The 13879-nt window shown below is 37.4% G+C and overlaps 1 protein-coding gene across 1 annotated transcript; it reads left to right on the top strand.

Moving 5' to 3' along the window:
• Nucleotides 1–378: 378 nt before the first annotated feature.
• On the top strand, nt 379–13664 carry slc30a2.L (solute carrier family 30 member 2 L homeolog). The gene is given in 8 exon segments (NM_001091884.1): nt 379–717; nt 4523–4737; nt 6194–6340; nt 6430–6583; nt 7266–7449; nt 8592–8697; nt 11518–11652; nt 13140–13664. Coding segments are annotated over 8 exon segments (1134 nt in total). The 5' UTR covers nt 379–670; the 3' UTR covers nt 13286–13664.
• The last annotated feature ends 215 nt before the right edge of the window (nt 13665–13879 follow it).

A 13879-nucleotide genomic window follows, 5' to 3' on the forward strand; every position in this document is an offset into this window, starting at 1 on the left:
TGTGACTGCACCACCTGTGCAGCCACTCTGAAACTGCGCTGCTTAAGCCTCCTCCTCAACATTGGATCAAATACAAGCTACTGTTCTATTATTACAGAGAAAAAGGAAATCATTTTTAAAAACTTGGATTATTTGGATAAAATTGAGTCTATGAGAGACTGCTTTCTGGATAACGGGTTTCCGGATAACGGATCCCATACCTGTAACTTTTGATTCCCTCAATGAGAATTACTATCACCTGATTTTGAGTATAAATAGAAATTAAGTGTCCATCCCAAAATTCCTTACACGCTTTATTAGATTCTGAGACAATGGTGCTGTTAGCCTGAATAAATAGAAAGGGTGTGAGCAGAGCACACATCCCACTGGTCATCATGTGCCAGAGTTGCCTTCTTTAGTAAAGGGTCGGGATAGAATAGAAGGGGGAGGGGGAGTTTGGAAGTCTGCAAAAGTTTTGCAGCCGGCACTTTGCACCCGGGGCTAAATTCACACGGACACAGAGGGGATAAAGAGAGTGAATGATAAAGCACAAGGAGAGCAGAGCATAAGGCCAGTAGGAGAGCTGGGAGCTGAAGAAGCTCTGACTCATTCATTATTCATACTATCAGTTCCACCTGAAGACACCTGGGGATTCATATCTATAGAAAAACTACTGAAAAGGCTGCCCAAAATGGAAGGAGAGATGGAGAAGCGGCTGCTACTGAGTGGGGAGAAACGGTAAGAGGTTATAGAGACGTTTTTGCACAATGTTCAGTTAGTAAATAACCATTAGATTCCGCTAGCCTCCTAGTAATAGTAACCACATTCACTTCACCTTCTTACACTCCTCCCATGTTCCTGTTTGTATAGAACATGCAAGCACTGAGGCAGGAATCTTTTCAGTTCAGGTTTGTTTCTTATAAGATTCCATTACTCACATGCTTATCAACACTACACTGGTAGAGATTAATATAGGTAAGTGCAATGGTGGAATTTTCTTCAAATACATTTCAGGACAAATTGAAACTGCCAGTGTTGCACAGTCCTGCAAATGACCTGTTTTAGCAATCTACTAGTTATCAGATGAAGTGTTAACCCTTGATTCAGATGTGATGGGAGATGGAAGATGCTTGATGCCCCATAAGGTGCAGAATTGGGTGGGGTAATCATCACGCAAAACTTATGAAACCACTTCTTTCCAACTGCATTTTTTAGGCAGGTGGGGAGAAGCAGATCTGCACCTATTACTTCGGTGTTTAGCTGCACTGACAGGCACAGCTACATGGAGTCCCGTAATGCTCTTTAAGACAGTGGTGTAACCATAGAGGAAGCAGACCCTACAGTCATGGGGGGGCTGGATCTATAGTATAGAAATCACCTCTCCCCAGCCACTATAATACCTAAGAACGAATGAGGAGTGGGGGACGCACTCAGGCAGGAGGGATGCTGAGTTGGCTGTGCATGCCAAACCCCCGAAAATATTTTTGCAGGGGAACCCAGCACCCAGTAGGTACTTTGCTGCTTTAATTTGATGTTGCTGTCAGATCTATCATAACACTGCATATTAATCTTTTATTTTTTATTAGTGATGTGCAGGAAGACCACTTTTGCATTGATGCACTGTGAAGAGGGGGACAGTTAACAATATAAAAGCCAATGGGTGCCATTGAGCCACAAATTTGAGCTACCATAATAGCCTTATAAATTGGTTATGTTTGAAAATCCTATAGTTCAGTTGAATCCCTAGTCCCCCTGCTAACCAGACCTCTGGGTTCTATACTCCTGCCCCTCTTTTCCCATGCACTATTGATACATTTTATTACTTGGCCTCTATGTGGCCTCAGTGTCTGATGTCGCTGTAGTTATGCCACTGAATCATCATACATTGACTGATGAATGATGCATAATCTATGTAAAAAGCTGTGGAAATGTATCTGCCCTATATAAATGCCAGGAAATAAAAACAATGAAACATCAAAATTACATACCCTGATTTTAAGTTTTCCAACCTTTGACGCATTTTTTTTTTGTCCCACCAATTTATAAAGCATTTACGTGGATGTTACCGAATGTAGCTGCTGGTCCTCTGTAAATATTATTTTTAATGACATTAAGAGTTTTAAAATACTAACCAGATGGATATTTTGCTATAGTTCTATCTGTGAATTCCAATTAGCCTGCACCTCATACAGTCATGCACAAATCACAGTCAAGCACAAATCACTTATTGCTTTAGGTTGTGCATGTGACTGTCACAGAAGTCTTGCACATGTCCCCCCCCCCCCATAATGTAACATTAATGCTGCAATGCTTAAAGGCATTGTTCACCTTTGAGTTAACTTTTATGTAGAGAGTGATATTCTGAGACAATTAGCAATTGGGTTTCATTTTTTATTATTTGTGTTTTTTTGAGTATTTTTATTTTAAAGCTCTCCATTTTGCAATTCCAGCAATCTGGTTGCTAGGATCCAAATTACCGTAGCAACCAAGCATTTTATTTCATTAAGGGACTGGAATATGAAAATTAACATGAATAGAAAGAGGAGTGGTAAAAAGAAGCAATAACAATAGATTTTAGCCTTACAGAGCATTTGTTTTTAGATGGAGTCAGTGACCCACATTTGAAAGCTGGAAAGAGTCAGAAGAAGAATAAGGGAAATGATTAAAAAATAACTACATCAAATAAATAATGAAGACCAATTGAAAACTTGTTCAGAATCAACCATTCTATAACTTACTAAAAGTTAACTTAAAGGTGAACCACCCCTTTAACCCTTGTTATTAACACAGGGGGAGAGGGGGGAGCGGCACCGCATCAGTTAAGAGGGGTACAGGTTTCTAGCTGCTGAGGCCCATTATCTATATATCAAACAAGTTTTGATCTATTTTTCTTATGAAATGAAAGCCAGGCTTTGATATTTTTTCTGCAGGCAAATACACTGGTGCAATTTAGCACTTATGTGAAGAAATTGGTGCCAGTGTGTTATAATCCAAGTATAAGTCATTGGTCTTTGGCTGTTGGTGTTAACTGTACGTTAAGTTAGGTTATTAGACCTAACTATATTTAAAGACCTAGTTTGCCTTGGCAGAGCTATTTCCCATTGAATTGTATATGAACAAGGCCACTGGCTATACAGGTTTTGTGATATCCTGCTAGGGAAGAAGAAATACTTAATTGTATTTCTCTTCTTATGCATGAACACAAGTAAACACTCAAGACAAACCGAGTCCCAGAACTAAATACTGTAGTGAGCAAAACTGATACTAAAAGAGTGATGTCATAGGCAAAAGGACATCATTAGTATATGAAAGTGAACATCATTTAGCATATAAATAACTGAATACCTGTGCATTGTATAGCCACAACGGCTACATCTTGTTCTGTACCTAGTCCAGATAACCCCACCCTGTCCACATAACCCCACCCTGTTATTAGTTTGCCATTTTAGCAATCTGGTTGCTAGGGTCCAAATTACCCTATCAATCATGTATTCATTTAAATGGGAGACTGGAATATGACCAGGAGAAGGGCCTGAATAGAAAGATGAGTGATACAAAGTAGCAATAACAATAAATGTGTAGCCTTACAACGCATTTGTTTTAAAATGGGGTCTGTGACTCTCATTAAGACCAATTAAAAAGTTGCTTAGAACTAGCCATTTTATAACACACTAAAAGTTAACTTAAAGGTGAACCACCCCTTTAATAGAACACTTTTTGCAGAAGACAAGATAGTGTGCTTCTGCAAATCCAGTACACAATCCTATCGACTTTTGTTAAAAGTATTCTGTTAAGCCAAGAGAGGTTGGGGCAAGTTTGAAGTGGGAGCAGATCCCTGCAGCTCACTGTTGAGAACCCTGAAGAAAAAAGGACATGAGCAAGACAGTATAGACCACATATTGCAAAAGGCAAACACATTCTCCCACCCTTTCCCAATTCAGACCCAGCCCAAAACAACATGCTCTTACAAAGCAGGGCCCGACTGACTTCACTGGAGGCAGGGCAGCATGGATATATGAGATAATGGTTGTCAGAGGAGATGGGGCTGGAGAAGTTCACCAGGAGTGGGGCCCACAGTGGTTTTTCCCAGTTCTCCTAGTGGACCAGTCTGAAAGTGCACATGTGAGCACTCCCCAGCAACGTAATTTGGTGGTCCAGTTTGGTTTAGTCAAAAGGTTAGCGACTGTGCTGACAAATTGGTTCTCCCCTTTCTTAATTGGGGATTAAAATGTGTGGTTTTAGAATTCCCTCCTGAAGTGGTTGTACTGGTAGACCCAGTAGTAAGATGTAAAGGAACAGTTCATCCTAAAGTTAATATCTAGCAATTTCAAATTTCCACTGCTGTATGGATGCTAGGTTTTTTATTTTAGCAAGGAGGAATAATAGTGTAACCTGTAGCCACTATCAGTTTTTGTTTGCTGGAGTCAGTGACCATTTTCATTTAAAGACTGAATAAGATGCAGAATATCACGGTTTATTATGAATTGCTTAAATAAATAGTATTGGTCTCCGATCATACAATTTTGTTTCCCATGTCTTTCAGCTCATATTGTGGAATCCCCGGGAAGGATTTACATAGCCAGGTGTTCACTTATATATCTGATTTAAACGGTATTGAATTGGGTCATCAGGAGAAACAGCACTGTCATTCTAACCGGGAACAGGGTGATTGGAATAGCAAAGAGAAAAAAAAGGCCCGTAGGAAGCTGTATGTAGCATCAGTCGTCTGCCTACTGTTCATGATCGGAGAAGTGATAGGTAAGTAACCCTAGGGTAACGGCCATCTACATGCAATGCAGTATGTGGCAACAGTCTTGACTGAGGGGACCTTATACTGACCAAGAATGGATATAGAAAACAGTAGAATAGTTTTATGGGATTTTCTTTCTGATTAAAGCATTGAGTACTGTATATAGGAGAGGCGCTTATTTTATTGGCTGATAAAACTAAACAAGAATTCCACCACTTTTGGTTTTTTTTTGTTTTTTTAATGAAAGTTTTTGTCTCGAGAATAATAGTTTCCCTAATCTTTACATGAGGAGCAATCATGGCTGTTCCTGCTCCAGTAAATATCACAAATATGTAGATCCAGAAGGTTAGTGTCACACATGGCTTTTAGGCAGCTAAAGCACCATGTGGCCATAATTCTAAGGCTTCTATTGCTGAATAACTTATATTTACAGAAAAATAAAATGCCGTGCAGTGCTGTGTGCCTGTAAATAAAAATATACATATGTACAAATGAGCATACCACTGAGATAAATAAACAAAACAAATTTCTACAACAATTCCACATAATAGCTATTTAGAACAGGCTGAAACCAAGAAAGTAATCTACAAGTCAAACATGGTTGTATCCTTTAACGTGCATGAATAAATAATTTTAAAAAAATGCATTTGTACAACATCATTATGCATAATGGATTTCTTGTGGGATTTGTGGGAAGGTCACAGAGGCTTTGGCCTAGGAGCTAAGCCATATTTGCTTTTGTTCTGGAGCACTGGGGAATGCATAACTCCCAACTGTCCCGTTTTCGCAGGACAGTCACGATTTTGACAGCTCTTCAAGCAGTCCCGGGTTTCTTACTGGAATGTCCCGACTTTCTCTTTGATCTCCTGCACTGACGCCAGAAAAAGATACAAAGTTTCTGAAACTTAATTAAAATAAGAGACTTTTTGGCAAAAAGCTCAGAACACTCAGCAGCTGCACTTGGATACTTTTGTAAAAATATACAATTGTAACTATTTAAGATAAGCAGGTCTCTTGGGAGAACTGAGACTAGCAGCTTAAAGGGCAATGCAAAACAGTTATAACACAAAACATTGCACTAAAACTTCCAGAAATGTGTTCAAATGTCATAACCTGCCAATTATTGTAAAATATATATGGTCATTAAGGAGGTCATAAAATGGGCATTGGAAAAATATTGCTCTCACCAATTCCCCAATGCCCCATGATCTGGAATTGGGTTAGGTGGCTGTTGGATGGTGACAGGGGCTCTGGCCCCAATAAATGCTTGGAAATTTGAGTAGATTTTGTTTCCAGCATACCTACTTCCATGTGGCAGCTTTGCCTATAGTGTAGTCAACCTGACACTGCTACTGTTTGCTGAATAAATGAGAAAGTGTTAACTGGGCTGTGCTTGGAGGTTCAAGTTTCCCTGTGGCCTTTGCATATATTCGTACTTAAAATGGCTTTTGCTTCTCTCTGTAGGTGGGTACTTGGCACACAGTTTAGCAATCATGACAGATGCTGCTCACCTTCTGACAGACTTTGCCAGTATGATGATCAGTTTATTTGCTCTGTGGATGTCCTCAAGGCCAGCTACTAAAACTATGAACTTTGGCTGGCATCGGGCAGGTAAGGTGATTTTCTGACCTGTACCAGATGAAGATGGGGTTTCTTTTTAAAATGAGATTGTTAAAACCACTAATTTCTCTTTCTTTTAGAGATATTGGGAGCACTCCTCTCTGTTCTCTCAATCTGGGTTGTGACTGGAGTCTTGGTCTACCTGGCTGTGGAGCGTATAATATCAGGAGATTACGAGATTGCGGGCGATGCTATGCTGATCACCTCTGCCGGTGCAGTTGCAGTCAATATCATGTGAGTACTGCAAAGCCAAAATTCTCAATTATTGCTCCTGTAAATAATACAGTTTATAGGTATTGTATCGTTTATCCAGATTTCATAAAATCGGATAAAATATGCATTAAAGTTTATTCACAACATGTACATTGTAAAACACAAATTGTTTTGTATTTGTTTTGGACTTAACGCTGGGTTAGTTCACAGATACAAGGCATTTTACAGAGTAACAAGCAAACGGTTAGAATGAAGAATTATTTTATTGAAACAGAGTGCAGGATATGGCATTTCTGATTTTAGCATTTGTTGCAGGCAAGATATTGTAACCTCAACCTCTAGTAACATTGTATGCGTCAGTTTCTACCATATGTTGCACCCAAATTCTTTGTTTAGCTACAGTATTATGTATGGTAAGATTAAAATCTAAGATGGAAAAAGAAGAAGGCATTCAAGGAATCAGCAGGCCAGTGACCCATTTCTTCACTAGGCTACATAATATCTCTTGGATCATTCCTTGGAAAGGGGTATTCATGCAGTTTATTATGATTATGGGGCAGTAGAGAATCAGCCCAATCATTTTACATTACAGGTGGACTCAGTACACCTCTGATTTTTACATACATTTATCTATTTGCCTGCTCTGGCTAATTGCTATGTAGCTGAATGAAATCCTAATCTGTAAAACCTTTTTTCCCTGAAGAATGGGGTTAATTCTTCATCAGACAGGGCATGGACACAGTCACGGAACTGGAAACTCCCATTCTCACTCTCATGGTGCTGGAGATCATGGTAATCCTAGTGTCCGTGCTGCTTTTATCCATGTGGTCGGGGATTTATTACAAAGCGTTGGGGTGCTCATTGCTGCCTACGTAATTTATTATAAGGTATGTTTTCCTTGATAATTTCTTTTTTGGTGAATTTTTCATGAAATTTTGGTTTTACTTAGTGATGCTGACACTTAAAAACTATTCTTCAAAATATTAACGTACATTAAAAGTTACCTATAGGTCATGTTAATTGTTTTTTTTGTTCTGTTTTTGTAAGTAATTGTTAGTTGAAGTTCCTAAACCAGACTGTTTTGCCTACCTGACTGTCCCTTCTCAACCTTTCAGTTATAGTTTCTAATGTTAACGGAGAACTGCTCCATGCAGTTCTTTTCATTTAATGTAGTTATCTTAAAGTGTTTAGTTTTAATTTCCACCGATAGAAGTGAGCAAGAGCAAAGACTGAAAGAGTCTTTCTAGCTGCTATTTCTAGGCTAAGCCACCAGCAGTTTAATGATTTTACATAACTTCTTGGTTGCAGCAGACACTAAGGGTGGTTATTTACTAAACCTTGAATTTATCTGGTTTGGCTTTTTGGGGCAAAAACTGGGAGAGGGAGAGGCACCATTGGGAGAGGCACCAATCTCAATTTGAAGACATTGTGGTCTGGGTTGAGTTTAACCCAATAATCTGAAAAATTCAAGTTTTCCGGCAAAAACTCTAAAAAATGTAGCAATTCGGGGGGAAAATATTCCAAAAATTGGATGATTCGGATTTTCGCTCAATTTGATCGGGTTTTTTCCCCAAACTGATTAATTTAACCCCCTTAGACTGATCTACTAACAGATGCTAAGTTAAGGTGGCCATATGCAGACCAAAATGAGTTACTTATTCAGTCACTCCACATGGATTCAACAGCCACATTTGTTGGCTACTCCAAACAGGAACTGATTGTCTCTTTATGACAATCCTTTGTCGGTTTTTGTTAAATTGAAACCAAAACCCATTTTCAAATGGTTAAAACACTGTCACAGTTTTTCAGTCATTTTATAAATTTTAAATGGTTTGCAAATTGCCTTAAGAGTCAGACTTCTAGAGCTACACCAGTTCCAAGAATTCACTCTCCTGTAACTTGTTGTAAGTAGGGCATTTTACCTCCTCTATCAATCTGTATGCTATGCTGTGTAAACCTTACTTCTGTTGTAGAATGCTGGATATTTTGGTTAAATATTTCAGTTATAATAAATATTTTGTCTCTACAGCCGGAGTATAAAATTATTGATCCTATATGCACATTCCTGTTTTCTGTGCTAGTTCTGATCACAACACTGACCATCCTTAGAGATGTCCTTCTAGTCCTAATGGAAGGTAAGTGCTGAAGCAATGTATATATAATATATAAATATCAATCAGACAGCACAACAACTTATTTCATGACCCAGGTGCAAGGTAATTGGAATATTAAGAAATAGAAAAAAGACCAGCAACACAGGGAATTACATTTGCACTGTGTATTAAAGGTGCATGTACAAACAACCGTTCCCATTGGGACCTTTCTCAAGGCAAACACACTAATAATGTAGTGTAAGTATTGTAATTCAAAGTGATCAGTGCAATAAATAGCTATAAAAATATAGCGTATATAAAAATGTGAACGATAAAAGCATGCTGATAATCATTGTGAAGTGTATACATTCATTTAAAAACATGATTATATGAAAAGCCCAAAGTGTATTATATAATAACATTTAACTGTATTTATTAGCGATAGTATAATAAAAGATATATCTGATAACTAGACACAATGAAAGCCAGCTGTACCCTATTTAATTCAAGGGGGCCCCCAAGCTTCTCAAACTTGCTTGTCTTTCACCAGCTTACAAATTCTGCCCTACCAATATAATTATCTGATTGGCAAGAAATGGTTCAATTGTACGCGTAAATTTAAATCTCTAGGTAATGTCCAATTCATAAATCCTCCCTTTGTAGTAACAGACAATCCACAATGCCACCCCAGGGGGAAATCTGAAATGTGATCAATTGGCATTCATTTAAATGTTTTGCATGCAGGCAGTGCTAGGCAATGGATTGCTTTAGAACCTGTCCAAGAGTCTTTCTGTGATTTAGGGTCTAATGCCAGTGGCTTGATGCATCTTATTCTTTCCCTGAGTTGTCTGTGTGTTTTCCAACAATGTGTTTTTTTTTTTTTTCTTCTGTCTCTGTCTCTATCTCTGTCTCTATCTCTGTCTCTATCTCTGTCTCTCGTGAATAAAGTACCCCCTCTTGTAAAATATAAGGATATTATAAGTTTCCGAGTTTCATGACCATATAAAAGCACGAGGCCGAAGGCCGAGTGTTTTTATACAGGTCATGGAACTCCGAGGTAACTTATAATATCCTCATATTTTACAACTGGGGGTACTTTATTAATTATAATACACAAATTTTAGTGAGTCATGTGACAGAAATTACATCACTACTCACCGTTTATAACTGATGACATCACTACTCACCGTTTATAAGGATATAATTTACAAGATATTCATGGCTTTTGTGTATTATATAGTGAATAAAGTACCCCCTCTTGTAAAATATAAGGATATTATAACTGTAACTTCTAATATCCTCATATTTTACAACTGGGGGTACATTATTTATTATAATACTCAAATTTCAGTGAGTCATGTGACAGAAATGACATCAGAACTCACCGTTTATAAGGATATAATTTACAAGATATTCATTGCTTTTGTGTATTATATATATCTATATATCTCTCTCTCTCTCTCTCTCTCTCTCTCTCTCTCTCTCTCTCTCTCTCTCTCTCTCTCTCTCTCTCTCTCTCTCTCTCTCTCTCTCTCTCTCTCTCTCTCTCTCTCTCTCTCTTGTGTATTATATATCTCTATATATATATATATATATATATATATATATATATATATATATATATATATATATATATATATATATCTCTCTCTATATATATATATATATATATATATATATATATATATATATATATATATATATATATCTCCTCTCTCTCTCTCTCTCTCTCTCTCTCTCTCTCTCTCTCTCTCTCTCTCTCTCTCGTGTATTATATATATCTCTCTCTCTCTCTCTCTCTCTCTCTCTCTCTCTCTCTCTCTCTCTCTCTCTCTCTCTCTCTCTCTCTCTCTCTCTCTCTCTCTTTTGTGTATTATCTCTCTCTCTCTCTCTCTCTCTCTCTCTCTCTCTCTCTCTCTCTCTTTCTCTCTCTCTCTCTCTCTCTCTCTCTCTCTCTCTCTCTCTCTCTCTCTCTCTCTCTCTCTCTCTCTCTCTCTCTCTCTCTCTCTCTCTCTCTCTCTCTCTCTCTCTCTCTCTCTCTCTCTCTCTCTCTAATCTTATATACACTCAAAACTCAAATGTCCTCTTATTTAAGAAAAAACTCAAAACTGTTCAGATGGGTCAATGAACCTCTGCCATTGACTTGTAAATTGATTCGCCAGGTTTTAGGTGGCGAATATTGGAATTAGAACTGTTTCCATGGTCGAGGTGTGATAAATTTCACATTCTAATTTACTTTCGAGTTGGTGCTGTTAAATTCGAATTTGTGAGTTTTGACACACACAAAAATTGAAAATTTGAATTTACCATTCAAAGCGGTCCATTTTCCTCAAGGATAACTGATATATGCTTATTGTGTCTGTAGGTGTGAATATTTCTTCGGATTTTCGTTCCCCCTATATTCAATGATATTCCATTTTTAGTTAATTTGAATATTTCCAGATACATTGAAACAATAGAGAAATTCTGTAATACAAATTTTTTTTGTGGGGGTGTGGGTACCATTAGTGGTCAAATTTCTCATCCTTCTCCTTAATCAATTTACGAAGACCACAGATCTATCCAAAGGCATGACCCAGATTTTAATCTCATTAGTCCAATTCAATGGATAACTTCTTGACAAAAAGCAATCTGCCATATCATGAGAGCCCTCTCCCTTTCAGTCTCATCACTAGTGATATGTACAACCCTTAAAATCCGAGACTTTGGTAAAGAGTTCAAAATGTGTTTTGGGTGATTACTGTAATAATGAAGCAACATATCTTTTATGGGAAAGAACCAATGGCTGCAAGGCAGTATATTCTGGTTGCCAAGAGGGTTTTTTTTTTTCTTTTAACACTGCAGTTTTGTTTTTGTTTTTAGGAACCCCTAAGGGAGTGGATTTTAACTTGGTGAAGGACACCTTGCTCTCGATCAGTGGAGTGAAAGCTCTTCATAGTCTGCATATCTGGGCCCTGACAGTATCCCAACCTGTGCTCTCTGTTCATATAGCAATCAGTAAGGAAGGAAACTCTATGATTTGTCTTTAATAAAAATCCTAATTGTGTTATATCCACAACCACAAAGCTGATCTCTCCCCCTTTTTTAAGTGAAGTGGTTCAAATCTGCCTAAAATTTGGCTAGATATTGGTCAGGCAGGCCTCTCCATGACCCCTGTACAAAGGCCATTAAAGTGATACTGACACTTAAAAAATGTACATTAAAAGTTACCTATAAGCCGTGCTGATAGGTTTGTTTTTGTAAGTAGTTAATTGAAGTTCCTAAACCTGACTGTTTTGCCAACCTGACTGTCGCATCTCAGCCTGTTAGTTAGTTTCTAATGATAACTGACTCCTGCTGCTCAAATATGGCAGCCCCCTCACTGTAGTCTGACACAGGAAGTCAGATAGGTAATGTAAAAGCTTTGGGCAAATACTATGGCAAAATTATAAGTAGCATGTAAAGTCAATTTTATGATAGATGTAAAAAAGGCATAATTTCTGGTGTCCGTATCTCTTTAAGATGCTGATTTTTGGTCTGAACTGTAGCACCTGTTAGTTATTTAGCTTCACTGTGAATATAATTTCAGTATTGATGCAATAGTTTTCCAAAGGCATTCATTTAGACCAGTTTGCAAGATTAAGGGGTTATTTATCAAAGGATGCGCTTTGAGGTTTGTGAGGTGAGGTTTTTTTATACCTCACAACTCAAATATTCCTCTAATTTAAGAAAAAACTTGAATGGGAAAAACTGGAATCCGTGAATTTGGGGTTAAAAACCCGAAAACTTTAATTAATCGATTTTTTTGGATTGAGTAAATTTGGGGTTAATAAACCCAAAAACTATAATTAATCAAGTTTTTTGCGTAAAAAAAATCGAATCTCTTTAATGAATTGAATTTTAGAGCGAAACCCACCAAAAAAAACCCCGAACATCATGAAGGCTATTCAAAAGGTTTTAGCAGGAGGATTTTCAGATTCGAGCAATTTCCAGCTTCAGGGTATAAAATCTAAAAAAATCTAGTTTTTCTTTTAAAAAAAAAAAAAAAAAAGTTTAAAAAAAATAAAAAAATCCTGAAAAATTTGAGTGTTTTTTAATCCGAAAATTCAAGTCCTGACAGAAATCTAAACTTGAAAAGGTTTTTCTGAAAAGATTTTTCGGGAAAACGCACATCTTCCCAAAGTGTCTTCATATGTGCATAATATTTACAATTTAAGATGAAGCTGATATAGTACCTGCTGTATTGTGTATAAAGCTACTCTATGCTTCTTGAATGTAACATATGCGGCTTTTATTCTGGCACCTAAAGGTATGAAAAGCTCCGTTTGGTACTGGAAGTAGCTGTTATAAAGCATTGAAGGATGGCGGGGAATAGGGTTGTGGGGTTATTCTATAAAGAGTGTTAATTATTAATTGCATTGTTCAACAAAGCATTGGGTACATGGAGACTTTCTGCTGATTTATCAGGTCCCAGTCTGACCAAAATACTAACTCCTTTTTTACAGATGAGAATGCAGACTCGCAAACAGTGCTAAAAGAGGCCAGCTCACAACTACAGAATAAGTTCCACTTCCACACCACTACTATCCAGATAGAGAATTACTCCGATGACATGAAAGACTGCCAAGAGTGCCAAGACCCTTCAGACTAAGATCTGACCTTAAGGACTATTTTAACCAGGAAGCTACAATCTCCTTCTGTGAGAACCATATCTACCTCAGTACTGTACTTCCATAGTAAGGATGTTACTTACCTGCCCTATGTGGGAACTATGACCAAACGAGCTAGGATTCCACTCTGGGAATAAATACAGTTGTTAATGTTCCTAGAAGGATGAGTTGCTTTTGAAGATGTCCACTGGAACATAATGCCCATGTTGTATAATATGATACAAACGTTGCTACACCAATGAATATTCAGAGACTTCAATCCGAGTGACGAACAAATAAACATTTGCAGAGATTCCAGTTTAATTAGACAACAAATAAACATTTCATGTAAAAGGACTTCATCTTAAAAAAAAAAAAAAAACACTCTCTGTTAAAGCACCCTTTTTTTATTTACATTTGTGGCATATTGGAACTATTTGTATTTTTCTATGTGGTATGGTTTTTATAACTTATCTTACACGATTTTAATTAGGATTATGAATATAAAATAAAATGTATCAAACAAGTGTTGCACTATTCACAAGATAATAGGGTATATAGCCCTAAAATATACAGTGTACACTAAGATGTAATTG

The sequence above is a fragment of the Xenopus laevis genome, chromosome 2L (genome assembly GCF_017654675.1).
Source record: "Xenopus laevis strain J_2021 chromosome 2L, Xenopus_laevis_v10.1, whole genome shotgun sequence".
Taxonomy (NCBI): domain Eukaryota; kingdom Metazoa; phylum Chordata; class Amphibia; order Anura; family Pipidae; genus Xenopus; species Xenopus laevis.